Consider the following 18,388-nt stretch of genomic DNA (forward strand, 5'->3'; position numbering starts at 1 on the left):
CATCACAGCCAGTACAGCGCCCGCCACAGTGGGGAGTGTCGGGGCGCACAATGAGCCTCCTCCCCTCGCTAGTATCCGGCAAAGGTGTAAAAGGTGTAAAAACACCACGGCAAAGGTGTAAAAGAGCCGCGGGTTGCAGACCCCTGTCCTAGCCTATACATACACACAGCTAACTCCCCACAAAATTAAATGAAAAATCCCACTTTTTTTTTTAATAATCCAACTGAATTTCACAAATACCGTATTTTTCGCACCATAGGGTGCACCGGACCATAGGGCGCACCCAGTTTTTAGGGGGGGAAATCAAGGAAAATAATATTTCCCCCCCCCAGCCCCAAAGAGCAGCGTACAGGCTGCACACAACCTCTCCCCATCCTGCTCGCTGCTTTGCCTTCCCCTTTAGCCCCCTGCAGCCTCTCCCTCCCGGGAGAGGCTGCGTGGGGCTAAAGAATCCATAGCCCCGTGCAGCCTCTCCTTGCCGGAGAGGTTGCGCGCAGCTATGGAAGAAGGCGAGGCAGCGAGCGTGATGGATCCTGCTCGCTGCTTTGCCTTCCCCTTTAGCCCCCTGCAGCCTCTCCTTGCCGGGAGACGCTGCGCAGGGCTAAAGAAGCCATAGCCCCGTGCAGCTTCTCCCTGCCGGAGGGGTTGCGCGCGGCTATGGCAGAAGCCTGCATTCGCTCCATAGGACGCACACACATTTCCCCTCAATTTTTGGAGGGGAAAAACTGCGTACAATAGAGCGAAAAATACGGTATTTAAAATGTGAATTGTAATGATTTCCAAGTCATCTGAATGGTAAAATGTAGATATTCTGGTTAGAGGTCAAAATCTGTAAAACAGGAACTTGATAACAGCTATATATATATATATATTGCATAAATACAAACTCATTTTATTAACTAAATATTTTGAAAAAATCAAATCATTTGGACAGCATTGGATGGACTGCTTGCCAGACCATCTTGGAATACTTTCTTTTTTCACAGAAGACATAGTCCAGACTATAACCTTGTTCATTCCAGATTATGTTTTGCTACCACCAATGAACAAAGTTCCCACTTCAGCACTCAGATCTTCTGAGACAGCCTCTTCCTCTAAGAAGTCTTCTTCCAGCTTCTTCCACCATGGCCACCGTGTATATTTCAACATGGTGCTGTGGGATTGTTTGGCTTTGGCTACCACAGGAACTGATCTACTCATAAAGATATTCAGATCTTTCGTAGTGGATTCTGTTAGACTTGGAGCACCTGTGACAAAAGGAGCAAAAGAATCACAATTACTTTTTTTCTTAAAATACAAGGTTGATCATATTTCTTCCATTTTCCATTATTTTGAGTCCTTTCATGGGTCAGATCCAGTGGGTTTATCCCTTTCATTTTTGTAACCCGATTCTTCTATTTATAATTCAGTGGATCAATCTTCTGGACGCTACAATTAAAAACTAAATCTCAAACATGCTGGGAAAGTACATGCCACAATGGCAAAGGGAAATAAAAGAAGAACCCCAGCATACTGAACTTCATTTTGTTTTGTTTTTTGATACAGTAAGAGGGTTACTGCCCACACAGCAAGCAGAAGATTTCTGTAAAGTTTCCCAAAACACCTTTACACAAATACTCTCAGCATTAACATCTTAATGGGGAACAAGACCAAAATTGCCATGGAATTAACAGGCTACATGGCTCATGAGTCACACAACCAAATATTATCTCTGGATGAGTGCTGTGGTGTCTACTATTAGCATTAATCAGTCCCTACACTCACTTTCACCAACATTTACCACAATATGGGAAGAAAATCAGAGCCAGGCTAAAATAATGGTGATGATGAGGTAGACACATACTCATTAGCTGGTCCACATCAGTGTGGACTTGGGCTAGCAATGCCTCTCTATGCTGCTCTGCTTTGCGATCCTGGCTTCTTTTCAACAAATACTGGGCCAGCTTTTCCTGAGCTTGATGATGAAGTTCCCTGCTCATTTCTTGTGACATTTCAGAAGCCTGGAGAAAAATGATAGTGCCTGTCACTGTTAGCGGTTATCAGCTTCAAACCTTTGTGGATGGTCTACAGCACAACATTTGCATTTCTTGGGTACTTGTAAATCTAATAACCGTGCTTCTTCCTGTGTTTCCTCCCTGAAGCCATCGATCTATCACTGAATAAATTTAGTTTCCTAATTAGGATTCAGGAAGAAGCAAATTCCTATTATTATATTAATGGGGGAAAGGGAGGGGGGAAAGCACCAAGCAACACCCAATACCTTGTTTCACAGACCAAATAAAGAGGGACCAGTATATTTCTGATATATTCAGAGTTTGCGTTAGGTAAACAGCATGGAACTCTAGGTAAAGGCTGTGTACTGATATTAACTTTTCAAGATTTGGCAAGTGATACTGTAGAGCCATCATTACCTCTACTACCCATCAATTTCTCTCTCTACAGTCAGGGTCAAAGTAGTTTCGTAGACTTTAAAAAAATGGTTTTGGGGGGGAAGCTAATAGCAAAACTGGTACTGCTGCAACAGGTATGCACACAGGTCTCATAGGCACCTCCTGGCTGCAGTTGCTTGCAGCAGCAGCAGCACCATTGACCAGCAACATATGAAAGCAATAGAAGCCAAATACTAAAAAAAAAAAAATCTGTAAACACTGGCAGTCCTTGTGAAACAATAAAAAGCCCAACTGCATTCCTGTTGACAACTATCTTCCTCAGGGCCCCCCAATTAAGGTTCTCCTATGAAGGTAATATTTCTCTGATCAGGAACACCTACTTTTAAAAGCTTTCCTTAAACACTTTAATATTAGTACCATAAAGGATGCGTGCATATATGTATGAGCACCCATGCAACCAACGTTCTGTCATTTATGGAAACGAAACAGACTCCCTAGTTCATGAGTTTGTGTGGAATTAAAAAAGCAGTTGCAATTAGGATAGGAGGCAACAGATTTCCCCCTCCCCACTGAATTATTGGACTTAATCTAACTGCCAATGCTGTATTGTGGCTCCTGTCAAAGTAGTGATTAGGGGCAAAACATTCCTGTTGTTCTATGGATGTGGTTTTCAAACTGTGATCCTAGGTTACCCAGGTTCCTTGGAAGTTACAGGGTCCAGTGAGGAGACAGAGATGTGGCACTGATGCTTCCCTAAAAGGCAGCTTTTACCTGTCTTCACCATTACCTGTCTTCTTCTGTCATGCACAGCTCCAATGAGAGCTTTGCACATTGTCAAGGCTAAACTAATATCATGTGTGACCATGCCATGTGTAAACTGAAAGTGTGCCTAGACTCCCCGGCAACATGCAGGGTTTCCCAGCATGTCTGTAAGCATTCCTTGGCCAACAAACGAATATGAAAAGGTTCCCTAGCCAAAGGAGGAATGATGATGTACCGGGTGCAGTTTGATGTAGTCATTCACTTTTTGTTGCAATGATAGCCTCTGTTCATCGGAGAGGTGCTTGGACTGTTTCAAGAGAGAATAAGCTTTCCTTTTCCTTTGCTTTTCCAAGAACTTAAGCACCTGTGGGAAAAAAAAGTATTCAAGTAACACAATGTATTTATGCAGAAGAATTTTTACAGCAGGATAGTTTCTTGATGGCCTTCTGGTTAGCTTGGGTATACACACACACACACACACACACACACGATAATTCATGAACAAATAGTATCTTGTATTCCATTTAAACTAAAACATTATTATAGTATTCTTGCTTTATACAATAAAAAAACAATAAAACAAGAGTGACTCTCAATTCAGTGCTCTGTCAACATGGAAATGAATACAAACCTTTAAGCTTAGATCTGTTACTTGAGTATCTAGTCCAGCACCCTCCTTTCTGCTGAGTTACGATGAAAGCCAGACCACTGAGAAATATGCATGTTTCTCCATTTGATTTTTTTTCTTCAGGCAGATACAACTCAGCAAGGCTCAATTTAGCTGGAGAATGTGGTTCTGCAAGTGCAGCTTCAAATAAGAACTTGGCCTCCACAATGTCATCAAATTAAAGAATAATTTTATAAATTGGTAGGAAGGATTGGCCAGGGGGCGGTGGGGTGGGGTGGGGTGATGATGAAGCTAGAAATGGTTTTCTAGGGTAATATTCAGCACTATGGTCTCAAGTCTTTGACAGCTTCTTGTAACAGGTTTTTAAAAGGATTGTTCAGATTTTTGCAAATGTTTGCTATGAAGACTCTGAAGACTAATGCTCCAGCTTAATTTTTAAAGCAGCTGCTTAAAGTAGACTATACTGGAAGCTTTGAATTAAAATATGAATGTTAACTGTTTGGGTAAATTTTATGTCATGGCAGCACTTGGTTGCATACTCACCGCTCTCTGAATGAGGACAGCTGCTTTATACTGCTTAAGAGACTTCTTTTGATGATGAAAATTTCTCCTTTCCCTAAATGCTCTCCAGTATCTTTGGATAGTTATGGCTGACTTCTCCTCCATTTCATGCATATGCTTATCTACCTGACCTAGGAGATAAAGGAGGCAAATTTCTGAATATGCTTGGGTTTCATGGGAGACTCAAGACAAGCCAGCTGGTTTCAAAAAAATTCAGTTCAAACAGCAGAAGCAGACCTTTTTCTAAACCAGCATCCAGATATGTTTGAGGACATTTTGGTAAGGATGGAGATTTGTGGTTCAGCTGCTACACAGATGAGACCCTGTACCAAAGTCCAAGAGGAAATTATTCATATAGAGATCCTCTGGGGAAATTAAACTATTCACATTCAATGAGCAGTTCAGATCCAAGCGTAGAATTGCATTCCTGACAAGGGGCCGCAATAGTCAATACTGAAAGAAATAGATAGAAGAAATTGCACAGGGAAACGAAGTGGATAGCTATCCTGCCCCAGGCTTTGATATTAAGGATGTTCCAGTACAGTTGTTACCTTCCAAAATGAAGGAAACAGAGAATGAGTGGGGGAGAAAGCACATAAACCTAAGGCAAAGAAATGATTCACACATTTACTGAATGAGCATCGAATTACATTCATATCTCCCATCAACTTTTTCTAAGTATACATTATCACTATCTCCCTATAAGTCCTAAAGGGGCCCAAGGGAAAGATGCTGATACCCTTGAAAAAATACCTGGCCATTTAAGGAAATGGCATCTTGTGCCTCAAATACTAAGTCTTAGGAAACAGAGTATGAATAGAAGTTTTCAACTAACAAGAAAGAATATGGGAAATTTGTTTCTGCATGGAAAACGCCCTTCATGCTACTATAATAACCATACCTGGATGAACTATTTCGAGTAGCGTAAGCTGTCGTTCATGGAACAGCCTCATTGCTCTCTGTCTCCGAAGCTGCAATTGTTGGCGGAGTTCCTCCTCTTCTTTCTGCTTTTTTAAACCTTGCAACTCCTGTTTTCTTTTAGCTCTACAACAACAAAGTTTTAGAAATTACAGGGGGCAGAGTATTCTACATTTAAACAGGTCTGCATTTATCATGCAGATGGGAACATGTACCCCAATAGTCTCAAGATGCACATGTAGTGGTGTGCACAAACATACTTTAAATCATGGTCTGGATGCTTAGCAGTGAAGCCTGAAATTCTGATTGGATCCAAAGATTGTGCCAAAATCTGGAAACCCATTACATGCGAAGTCTGCCCTCTACTGGATTTTCCAAACATGTGCCCATTAAGATACCTTTTTAAAATGCATTTTATTATCGAGCAAACCCCTCTATACCTCTGCAATCAATTAGCTAATGTAGCACCAAGAAATTTGCATGCTGCTTAATATATTCTCACAGCAACATTTCTGGCCAACACAATATTATGAGAGGGAAAGAATGTAAGTATTAGGGAACTTCAAAAACCTAATCTCTAGCACAGGTAGAGAAGTTACACAGATCAGCAAGCATGTTATTGGAGAAACTGCACTAAGGGCTGAGGGTCACAATGTCCTGTAGAGGCCACATGCAGGTGCTGGGTGAGACCCGAAGAGAAAGCTGCCCCATGATCTGCCTTTGCAATCACCTCACCACTACTTTCTTTTTTCTTCTATAAGGGAAGAAGAAAAGGGAAAGGAATGGGAGAACGGACAAGGGAGTGGGAGGAAGAAGGGCTCCATCACATAACCATCTGTTTGCATCCACAGGTTTGTAATAAACCAAAGGTCTTGCTTTACCTGAAATTTCTCTGCAAGATTGTTACTGCTTTTGGAAGCTGCTTTAATCTTTTTCGAGTTTGAAATCCTCTCCATGCTGCTTGGATTAAGCAAGTTGCTTGATGTAGTCTCTGAAATAAACAAGTCAGAGCAGTGCTTTTTACCTAAGAAAAACAGGTGCCGGTACTCACCCTGGAGTTGTTACAGTAAGTACGACACTTTTTAACAACAACAAAAAGAAGGTGGTACTGCGTACCCTTGAGTGCTCCCTGAAAAAAAGCACTGGGTCAGAGGATTATGCTCATTTCCCCATCAAGCACAGTGACAATATTAATACAACTTTAATGCTTTGCATCTCCCCCTTGCCCCATGTCAATTTAAACTATTCCTCGGTGGTGAGGTGGACAATGTCATACTATTATTTGCCAGAACAATTCCTGCGTGAATTCAAACTGATCTGCCTCTTTCCAGGTAATACAATACCTCAACTTTACATGATCCAAATGAAAACAAGAATTCATTTTTTAACAACCATTAGAAATGTTCTGAATATGCAAGCATTATCAGCCTGCCCAACGGAACAATCCACGCAATCATCTCAAGACAACATACAATTTAAACAGCTAACAACTGCTTTAAAAACCACAAAAACCACAGTTCAAGTTTGATCCCCTCCTCAACCACCAGTGTCCATTTCGCATTCTCAGAGTTGTCAAGTGACAACCTGAAAATCCCCCAGCACCTTAATATTCACTGATGAATTGGGAAAGATCCATTTGCTTAGCTTTAGCTTGTGTGCCAGCTGCACCTTTTCCTGGGCCATGCTGATCAGGCAAGTGTCACTCATGCCCTGCTCACATTGAGACTGCACTGCTGCAGAGGTTGTGGGGAAGAGTGTTTAGACACTGACAGGAACAAAAGTCAGCAGCCCAAGTGGTTTCTAGTGCTTGCTTTTCAGAACTTATTACACCAGCTCTTGTCCATTTGCACTGGCTTCAAATTCATTTGAGAGCACAATTCAAAATGTTGCTTATTACCTCTAAAGAGCTAAACAGCTTAGGACCAGATTATCTGGAGTAATGCTTCCTCCCATATGAAGTTACCTGTATTCAACATGTGAGGCCCTATTTCATCTTCTCCCACCTTCAGTAGTGCATTACCAGCTTCTGAGGTGGGGAAGACAGAGTGGACCTTCTCAGTGCTGGCACCTGGACTCATTTCTGATAGATGGCTGTTGGCTCCCTTTCTCCCAAGTTTAACAATGGTAGCAAAGACTCTTATTCCACTGTGCTTACCTACTTATATGGTGATGTGTCTTTAAAGTGAATGCTTATGCTCTTTCATGCACTGTTTTAATGATTTAATTGATAATGTATTTTTGTATTAGAAAGCTGCAATAAAAGAGGGGTGTGTGTGTATGAGATTTATAAACTCTTAGAGGTGTTTCTGTGTTAATTGATCTATTGTACCTATAACATCTGGGACGCGGGTGGCGCTGTGGGTAAAACCTCAGTGCCTAGGACTTGCCGATCGTATGGTCGGTGGTTCGAATCCCCGCGGCGGGGTGAGCTCCTGTCTTTTGGTCCCAGCTCCTGCCCACCTAGCAGTTCGAAAGCACCCCTAAGTGCAAGTAGATAAATAGGTACCGCTTTATAGCGGGAAGGTAAACGCCGTTTCCGTGTGCTGCGCTGGTGCTGGCTCGCCAGAGCAGTTTCGTCACGCTGGCCACGTGACCCGGAAGTGTCTCCGGACAGCGCTGGCCCCCGGCCTCTTAAGTGAGATGGGCGCACAACCCTAGAGTCGGACACGACTGGCCCGTACAGGCAGGGGTACCTTTACCTTTACCTATAACATCTAGTGAATAGATGTTGGTTGGAGGCACTGAAATATACAGTAATATACTGATGAAACTTTAAATACAAGCTACTTCCACCACATACAGAACTCAGTAAGATTTCCACCACACCTGTGTTTTGACAGCCTTGTAATTTTCTGAGCGCAGCAAGTCCAAAAGCTGATTGAGGTTCCTGTCAAATCCTTTGCCACTCCACTGCTTGCTTAGAAGGCTTTGTAGTCCTTAATCAGTGAGACACATCAAGATAAATATGCTGCTTTATAAGAAGCACAGTTAGTTTGCTTATCCTGCAGACACTGGAAAATTATAGCTGTACATGCCAAAGCAGACAGTAGCATGAATTTTTCTCACAAAAAAATGAATGGTGAAAAGAATGAACAAAGTATTGATACAACTAAAGGTGTTTACACCTGCAAAGTGAGGGGAAAGCCAGATTTCCCTCCAGCTGGAAAACAAGCTAACCATGGGCCTTTTGGTGTATGAACTAGTATAATGCACACTGCCAAATGCATTTGTCCCAATGGGATAGAGTATTTTCAAATGTACACATAAAACATGTACAGACATGCCCTAAAATGCAATATTGAAATGGTTGCAATAGTGCTACAACTTTCTAGGCCATATAGTTTGAAGAAAAATCATGCAAAATACTCAATGCAATTAGTACCATGCAGGAAAAGACCAATTTCATATATAATGACAGCTCAAGTATGCTGTCCTGGTTTAATATAGAACCTACCAAGACAATTGTATTGACTGAACAAACTTGGCATTGGTAATCGGTGGTGGAATGGCAGCTTTTGGCATTCACTTTTGGAAAATTTGGAGGGAGTGCACTATGTTTACCAAGAAGTAGTTGCTCTCAGATGTCACAAGAAGCACCTGGAATTAATCTATACATGCTGTAATTTTACGGAGCCCAGGTACCAGCTCAACTGAATGGCAATGCAGAATAAAAACTTATTTTGTTGCTTGTCAGTTTCATGGGCTAGCTTGGCTAATCAATTTCAGGTTGGTTTAACTTTATAGAAGACACTGACAGTGTTTACATGTAACATTAACCCAGTTTAGCAGAGGGATGGGGAGCCTGAGGCCCTCCAGACATTGTTTGGTTCCAACACTCATCCCGTTTAGCCAGCATGATCAACGGTCAAAAATGATGGGCACTGTGGCCATCCAGATGATGTTAGACTCCAGCTTCCCCACTGTTGGTTTAGCATTATATATCTGAGCATAGAGGAGTCCACATGAAGCATTAGACTCAAGCACTAGACCATCCCCCTAAACGGCTGGGAGGAGGAATAAATGATGATTAAGTTTCGCTTTAGCCAATTCCTGGCTTGTCCTTATGTGCAAACCAGGAATCCTGGTGTTAAATAAACTCTAGTCAATGTAAAAGAAGCCGACTTAAAACCACGAGTTACAAAGCAGGCTTGTTAACAACTTAAGTGTTTATTTTAAACCTGGACTCCTGGTTTTTGTGTTAATGACAAGCCATTAAGTGAAACCAAGTTCTGTTTTATTCTTCTAGCCTTACAGAAGGTGGGAGGGGGAGACTAGTTGAACTCAAGCCTTTACTCGGCCTTGTGGAGGCTCATGCTTATAATGTTACATCATACAATGTATGACTTAGCATTACTGACAAATGTAGCTATTGCCTTTCCTGTGCAGTAAAAGTAGTGAACATCAGATGCAGTTATTTTGTACCAAGGTTTGTACCAAGCATAGAGTTGGATCCACATTATGTTACTTGAACCTAGGTCCCATTCAATTCTGGATCCAATCAATAGGATTTATGCTAATCTGAGAGCAAGTCCCACTGACATCCATGTATGGAACTTTAAGTTTTCACATTCAATACCTTTTAGAATTGATTCACAAGTTCTAGGCTGTACAAAGTATACCTTTGCTTTTGGAATTATAGTGGGCCTTGACCCTGAAGGGCTAATCAGTGCCAGCGTTACTACAAAATTCTTCCCAAGTCTGAGAAACAGAGTAACAAACCTTTGTAGCGGGTAGCAAATGTTGTCACAAGTTGGGCATCAGACTGTGCAATCAAGAGTAACAGCTTTATAGCTGCATTTCCTATGACAGGATTGATGGAAGACGAAAGCTTGTAAACAAGCTCATCTAAAATGCAGTGCAGGGACTTTTCAGCAACTTGAAGTAACACAGCACTGACATAACAAGAGAAAAGATGGAATGATACTGGAGTCTATTCAATGGTGCCAGAGGGGAGGGGAAGGTAAGCAGATTACAGTAGCTAGCAAGTATTGCACCAAACCCTTTAGGAACTTTAAAATACAACTGTAGTGCTGCTTAAAGGTTGTAAAAGGGATTTCTCTTAATAGTATTGAAAAGTAATCAAAATGGATCACACAGAAGTTTTGTTTGGGTTGACTATGGTTGTACTGGCTTTCATTATATTGAGATTATAAGCTACTACAGCGGAACCTTGGTTCTCGAACGGCTTAGTTGATGAACAAATCAGCTCCTGAATGCTGAAAACCTGAAGTGTTACAGTTTTTGAACGTTTTTTTTTTCGGAAGGCAAACGTCTGACGTGGCTTCCGCTTGAGTGCAGGAAACTCCTGCAGCCAATCAGAAGCCGCGCCTTGGTTTTCAAACGTTTCAGGAGTTAGACGGACTTCTGGAATGGATTAAGTTTGACAACCAAGATACCACTGCTTATTCAAGTGTTCTAAACTGCTCAGAGTGGACCACTCTGAGAGGTTCTCTATACAAGAAAGGCAGGATACAATATTTAATAAATAAATGCACACAATAAAATTAATAAATACAAGCTGAACTGATAGATGGTCCTCTAGAGAGAAGAGGATATGGCTGTTGGTTAGACATTATTAAAAGTCGCCTGCCTCTTGAGGTAATGCATTATAAAACATTCCTTCTAAATTTGGAATCGTAACCATTTGGTGCAGACAGAAAGGACTCAAGGTGTGTGAATCTATATGGTATCTCTACTTAAGTCAAAAAACGATACTGTTATAGCAGGAGGTCATGCAATATGTGCAGCAGTTAATGGAATGGAAGAGTTTGTCACTTATCACTAACATATTACAAAAACACCCAGTAGGGGGCCTTGGCACACACCTGCATTCAGCACAGCAATGTCACCTGCTAGCTAGAGGGAATAATAGATTGACTGCCTTGAATGGGAAAGAAATGGGAAACTCCCATAATAAAAGCATAATCCTGAAGATGATGTGAGAACACTCTACCATCAAAGGGTAATTAATGCACAATAAACTGCTCAAAAAGGCCTTTGCTTTCAGAATCTTGGATGCTACCTATGAACGATCATGAAGTTCTACGGATGATATTTATGTAGTTATCTTGAACTAAAACAGCCACTAGGAAACCACCTGTCATTCTTCTGGAGCTTTTACTGTGCCTTTAACTCTCTCCTCCTGGAAGTATCTCTTGCTCATGTAAATAAATTCAGAGAAGTGATTAGCACTGTATGATAAACTTTAAGATATATTAAGGGAAATGTTTAAATTAAGGTATATCAGTTACCTATTGACTCTTAAAATATTCTGCAACACAGACATCATTATGGTTGAAGTTTCAACATCGTCCGTCATCAGCAGTTGCTGGAAGTGTCTATTCTGAAGCACTAGGGTGAAAAACAGGAAGAAAACTCAAGCCATGAAGCAATATCCATGAATTTGTAGTTTTACCAAGGAAAAACACAACAGTTATCTACAAGCAGATCACAAAAGGGGGAAATATTTCACCAGAAACCGCTATGCAGCTATAGTAATGATCTTTCAGATCTTTCTTCCCTTACCATTTGCTGTTAGCTGAATGAATCCGCCACACAGCCAGCAGATGGCATCAGTGACTGTTCTGAAACAGTGTAAAAATTCATTCCTCTCTTCATCCTTCACAAAAAAGCAAGAAATTAAGATTATAATTCCTGAAACATTACTTTGAAAGCAACTTATTCTGAAGTTATATACCATATTTTGCACTCTATAAGATGCACCAGACCATAAGACGCACCTAGTTTTTGGAGGAGGAAAACAAGAAAAAAAATATTCTGAATCCCAGAAGCCAAAACAGCAAGATCCCTCTTGCTGTTCTGGCTTCTGGGATAGCTGCGCAGCCTGCATTCGCTCCATAATACGCACACACATTTCCCCTTACTTTTTAGGAGGGGAAAAGTGAGTCTTATAGAGCAAAAAATACGGCTGAGCAGGATAGTTAATTCTGAAACTCCCTCCATCCAAACTTCATCAGTCTGAGGTCTGGGAACTCCTTTGCCAATCACCATTGGTGGACAGATGCATCTTTTAAAAACTTAAAACACTTTTTCTACTGGAAAACCAGCTGGTTCCATGGGTCAGTAATGCTACTACTATAATCTGATTCATCAAATCCACCAACCTTTTTGGAATACTGTGAATTAAAACTTTCAACATTTAGTTCAACTTTTGTTGAAATGCTGCTTTAAGAAGAAAGCATCTACACCACAATATTTGTCCTGGAGGCATGTCATAATTTTGCTTGCATTTTTTCCCCCATGTTCAATAAATTATTAGTGATTTAACTTTTACTGGAGCTGATCCAAAATTTCAGTATCCCTTGCTGTCAACCATGGCATCAAACAATATCATAATAGGCCAAAGCTTCCTGCTGTAATATAGTTGTTCTGAGTCCTGATTCCACAGAAGATAGGCCCTTGGTATTTGGTATGCAAGGCGCCTGGAGTTGGGGGGCAGGGCAAGGGAAGACTGCCTGAATAAATCAACTATTCAGCATGTTAACATGTCAAGAAGTTACAAAACAGTTCCACTACACAACCTTAAGCCGTTTCAGCCTGAATACCTTGATCGCTTGGATGAATCGTGCTTGCAGGCGCCTTCCCAAGAAGAGGAGATTGTCTGCTACAGAAGGAAGTAGCTTATTGTAAAACTCCTCTGGTTCTTCTTTTACCTCAAGGCCCACACAACACTGGCTGAGAAAATAAACACACATACATTTTAGCAGTTTGCAGGTAATGCTGTAATACACCCAGGCTAATACACAGTCACACAATGATTTCAAGAAGGGTGGGCTAGAGGCAATTCAGGAATAAAAGCTGTGTAACCATGGATGAGTTTACCTTAGTATCTCTGCTATTTGGGCAGCAGTAGTCCAGCCTCCAAACACTCTTGTATAATCTTGCTTAAGGACTAATGTGCAGTATTGAACCAGATCGTAGTAGTACAAGTCTTGTTTAATTTTTTTTAATTCTTTGCTGCCAGGCGGTGCACTATTTAAAATATCTAGGGAAGAAAAATAAACCTAAACAGATGGACCAGGAGCTTGGGTGACAAAATTATACTTTCTCAATTACAGCATGTGACACTCAAGTACCCTTCTACTCTGAAAGGGAGTATAATATCAAGAAAGATTAAGTGAGCATGAGACAATGTGGATCCCCAACTACCATCTTGTCATTACTGCAACACTGATACAGAGGCAATTGCCAGCTAGGAAATCTATAGAACAAACCAGACGATTCATGCGTAGAACGCTTACAGAATACATTATAGATGGATAGAAAAAGATGGGCAAATAAGTCAGTGGGATGGTGCAAAGGAGAATTAAGAAACGGTGGAGATGCAAGTATGATGAAAAATAAGGTGGCTTATAGAAGACTTCCTTGTTTTGCACCAGCAGAATTACTAGACTCTGGCCACAAAGACTTCCTTTACTAGAAAGTAGCCCTCTAGCAACTGACAGTTCCTCTAGCTATAATGCTGCTGCAGTTCATCAGCAGTCTCTGTCCAGAATGTATGTAAGACTTGCTTATAAGTAGGAGCAACTTTTACCATAGAGATTTTAAGAATACAGAAACAGGCCCATGCAGGGGGAGGTGTAACCAGGTACAATTGTCCCAGGCCTCAAAGGGCCAAGGTGTCAGGGGACCCTGCTAGGGGCCTGCTGGACTTACAGTGTCATGCCAAAACCTTTATTCTAACAAGACTCCCACCCCGGGCCTCAGGCAAGCTCCACACAAGCCTGCACAGAAGTCCCATTCTAGCTCAAACATAACAAACATACATACAGCTCCCAGTTCTTCCCTTCATCCTTAATCCTCATTCTTGTGGCACAGCACCTCTTTGGTTCTATTTCCCTACTTTTGCCTTTCAACATTCTATTCTTTGCATAGTGTTAAAAATAATGCAAATTAGATATACTCGTTAAAATTGGCTTAGTTTGCATATAGTCTCTTATGCGCTGGGTACACACATTTCCAATGACAGTCAGTGGAAGGTGGGGAGAGAAAAGTTTATATATTCACAGAGAGGGAGATTGTTTCTATAAACACATATACTCTGTTATATCACCCTATAACAAGATCTCGAGGAAGTCCATGACCCCTGTCAAACAGCATCATCATTTATACAGCTGCCGTATTGAAAAAGGACAGAAAAGAAACTAACCATCTCCTATAGATGAGTTCTTTTTCCTCTGTTGGCCTCAAATCAATAATTATATTTGGAAAGACTTGCAGAAAATATAAAATATGCATATATAGACTTTGTAGAATAGTGAATCTCAATAGTTCAGATAGAGTTTAACGAGTAGTGAAAAACAATTTCATTTATAGTATAAGAATCTCAACACTTGAAACTATTTCATTACAGGTCTGAAAGAACTCAACCCATTTACCTTTTAACTTCAGCAGCAGCACAGGGACATCCTGATCAGGGCTTTCAGTAGCCTGGGAAGCCAGGGACAATATTCTGGAATCCACTGATAATGGCTTCATTTTATCCAAGCCAACTATATTTTAAAATGAAAGAAAGAAGAAAAGAGACAAAACATTTGACTTCAGCTATGGAAGAGAGCACTGATGTTTTATAGGAAGTGAACAGATAAATAAAAAACAGTTCAACAAAACAGATGCATCTAATAAAGATGATGTATGATAAAATCCACACTGGGTAACCATAGGAGGATGTGTTCCAAAGACAAACCAATTTTAATAGCACATTCATAGAATATGCCTCTTCTACTCTAAACGACATCACGTGTTTTTCCACAGCTAAGCTAGAAAACATAGTTTAATAATTGACATCTTAGCCCAAAGCCCCAGGCCCACTCCCTGGCACTGCCAGTTAGTTGATTTCAAATAAATCTGTGTGAAACACTTTTGCCTGATACCCTGCAGAGCTGTTGCCAATAACAGTAAACAGACCTGGCCTAGATGGATCATTGGTCTGACTGTAGGAACCAGTTCCTCATACCTTTATTAAGCCATCATATGGAGCTGTTATTAGTAGGTGACTGAGGTGCTTGTCAAAACTGGGACAAACTGGAAGGTGGCAAACTACTCACTTTACAAATACCAGCTTGGTTGGTCCCATTGACTGATTCCTAATGGGCTATAGCTGGAAATTATTAAACAGAAGAAAGCAAACTAAAAGCCCACAAAGTAAAAAAAAAAAAAAAAAAAAAAAAAAAGGCCTCTTCATGATTTTATGGCTATCCAGAGTTGGTAGAGGGGAGAATCATAGCTTGGGAAACAATTGGGGATAAATATTTGTGAGCAGAGAAAATATCTAGGACGCTTGAAAAATATCTGCTACTCTGGCCATAGATGACTGAAGTGAGACTTTTCATTTAACAACTACTAGCTGGTTGAGTATTCTTTCTGAAAATTTGTTTGCAGTGAAGTAACACTGTTGAACACCAAAGTATCAGAATGAAACGTAGTATACATTGCCCAGGGGACAACTCTCTGTTTCTTCTTTCAGTACCAGCTTAACTCCCACACCTGTTTCAAAGGGAAAAGAAAATGAAAAATGCAACACAATGTGCTGAGGCACTGGAATGGCAACTGGCATGCATTTTCAATACACACTAAACTATCTATTTATTTATTACATTTATATACCACCTTTTTCTTCCAGTGAGCTCAAGGTGCTGTACATGGTTCTCCTTCGCCCCATTTCATCTTTACAACAGTCCTGTGAGGTAGGTTAGGCTAAGGAGGAGTGACTGGCCCAAGTTCACCCACTGGGCTTCATTTCTCAGTGGGGATTTGAATCCTTGTCTCCCAGGTCATACTCCAGCACTCAAACCATTATGCCACACTGGCTCTAGTCTAGTTTTACTACAAACCCCAGTTTGATGTCACCCCCCTCCACATTTGTGCATTTCCCTCCTCAAATGATCAAGAGTATAGTGATAGTTCCCAAGCCCACATGCTAGGGAACAGTGCTGTACAGAAGAGCAAGATCTGTACACATAGGCTTCTCCTATGATATGGAACTCTGTGCAATGAGGAATCCACATCACAAGGGAACTTATTTGACACATAGAGCACTCTCCCTTCTATGCATGAGCAGCAGTGGAGTGAGAACAGGTGCAGGCACAGTCCCATTGCACATGACCATAAATCACATGAATGAACACACATACAGGACACAAGTGCCAAGGGAAACAAAACACTGCGATACAGAAAGACTGATGGATCATAATGAAAACTGATGCACACATTCACAGCTTGCTGCTGTTTCAAGTACAAAGTTCAGCTCAGCCTCCGCCCCACATTTCCAAAAGGGAAGAATGGGCAAATGTAGGAAGCTGCTTTATGCAGTCAGATCCTCAGCTCAGCATCAGACTGCATTTAGCTCAGCATTGTATATTGATGACAAAAACCCTTCAGGGTTGTTGGTTTTTTTGAAATGAGTCAGGATTGAACCTGAAAATTTATGCATGTAAATACAACTTAAGAAGAAGCTGCTGGATAAAACCAATGGCCCATCTGTTCCTAAAGTGGCTAACCGGATTTATTTATTTAAGATAAATAATGCATCCTTCTGAGGGGACTTACAAAGGATAATTTCATATGCATAGTAGGTACATTATGCTTCCAAATGATCTACAGAATCGGAATTGTAGAGCTAGAAGGGACCAAAGGGTCAGCTAGTCCAACCCCTTGCAACACAGGAAGACATAGAGCAATCCACTCATAATGCTTCCAAGTCAGGCCCCCAATGATCTTTCCTTTTCTAATCCACCTCTGTGCCTATTCACCAAAGTAGTTCCCAGCCCTTACACCTTCGCTCACCCTTGTTCCACCTGCCTCCTTGGATATCCCAATGTCTCAGTCCACTAGAATTTGTTTGAAGAATGTAATGATTCTGTATGTTGAACAGCCCACCCCTTTTGACTTTCTGTTATCCAAAGCCCTTCATATCTGCACTACAGCAAGCAATAATCAAGGCCATGAAGCTTGATCTAAGCACAATGGAGAGAATCCTGCTTCTCCTTGTCTTAGCTTCGAAGACAGCCGTGGGCAGCTTCAGAGAGAGGGAACTGTCAGCTGAAGCAAGACGAAGGTGTCCAACTGCTGCCTCCTCTGCCACTGCCGGCCTCTGCGCCTGAAGTTGGTTACCTCTGAGAAGCCCAAGCAGGTCAGGAACACACTCCTGTTCATGTTCCCCAGCATGGGTGTAGCCAAGCAGGGGCGGGGGGGGGGGAGCAGCTGCCCCCCTCAGATCAAGTAAACCAATAGAAATACTTAATTAACTGACCAATCAGATCAGTCCTGCCCCCCCCAAATACTGGCTACACCCATGTTCCTCAGCAACTATAATCCAGAGACATACCACCTCAGAGTGGACAGCTGTCATGACCAGCAGCCACGGAGCGCCTTATCCTCCATGCATTTGTCTAATTCGCTTTTGTAGCTTGTCCGAGTTGGCAACTATCACTATGTGACGCGGTAGTAGATGCCATAGTTCAACTACCGGCCTTGTGAAGATGCATCACCCTGGATGATTCACATGGCAGAAGAGAAGTCAGTGTGCATGTTCAGGGCACCGTCCCGAGTCCCAAGCACAAACCTGAGGTTTGATCCTCCAGAAACCTTTCACGGGTTGTTAAGAAGGCCTCTCAAACACTGCGCCCTTTACCACAATGAACAGCCTCACCCTCCGCCCATTACCCTCAAACCTCACGCCCCCGCGGACACCCCGACCATTACCAGCCCCCTGATCCAAGCGCCTCCTTCCACAACCGGAAGGACTAATGCGGTTCTCTTACTCACACGGCCAGTTTCACGGGTGAGGTCACGAGGGCTCCTGCCCAATAGGAACGCGAACCAGGGCGCGAGGAAGCGGCGACTGTCCCGCCGGCACGCGCTTCGCCAACCGTCCCTCCGCCCTTATTTGCATATGTTCCCTCCCTAACGCCTCGCTCGAACTCCAGGAGGCTCGGCAACAGGCGGGCAGCATCCCCTCACCCCACTGTCACTAGTGACGGACGCTTACGGTGGGCGTGACTAAGGTGCGAAGCTGCAGCCAATAGAGAGGCGTTGAAGCTCCCTCCGCGTCGCCGCTTCCCTCTGAGGAAAGGCGCGCGCGGGGTGGGGGGTGGGGGGGTTGGTGCTA

At 42.1% G+C, this 18,388-nt stretch overlaps 1 protein-coding gene across 3 annotated transcripts; it reads right to left on the reverse strand.

Annotated features, from left to right (window-relative positions):
- Positions 1-867: 867 nt before the first annotated feature.
- Positions 868-18,276, reverse strand: IQCB1 (IQ motif containing B1). Of its 3 annotated transcripts, none has more exons than XM_081875092.1 (14): positions 18,046-18,276; positions 14,658-14,771; positions 13,102-13,264; positions 12,825-12,954; positions 11,785-11,878; positions 11,511-11,610; positions 9,979-10,151; positions 8,086-8,195; positions 6,141-6,250; positions 5,243-5,385; positions 4,324-4,472; positions 3,388-3,516; positions 1,844-2,000; positions 868-1,247 (listed from the first exon to the last, which is right to left on the reverse strand). In XM_081875092.1, exons 2-14 carry the CDS (start codon positions 14,755-14,757, stop codon positions 1,024-1,026), a joined length of 1,782 nt encoding a protein of 593 aa, XP_081731218.1. In that variant the 5' UTR covers positions 14,758-14,771; positions 18,046-18,276; the 3' UTR covers positions 868-1,023. The 3 variants fall into 3 exon arrangements, with proteins under 3 accessions (XP_081731218.1, XP_081731217.1, XP_081731216.1); XM_081875091.1 differs by lacking the exon at positions 18,046-18,276 and adding an exon at positions 17,843-18,012; XM_081875090.1 differs by lacking the exon at positions 18,046-18,276 and adding an exon at positions 15,889-17,031.
- Between the last annotated feature and the right edge of the window lie 112 nt (positions 18,277-18,388).

The sequence above is a fragment of the Podarcis erhardii genome, assembly GCF_964252035.2.
Source record: "Podarcis erhardii genome assembly, chromosome: 1".
NCBI classification, from domain to species: domain Eukaryota; kingdom Metazoa; phylum Chordata; class Lepidosauria; order Squamata; family Lacertidae; genus Podarcis; species Podarcis erhardii.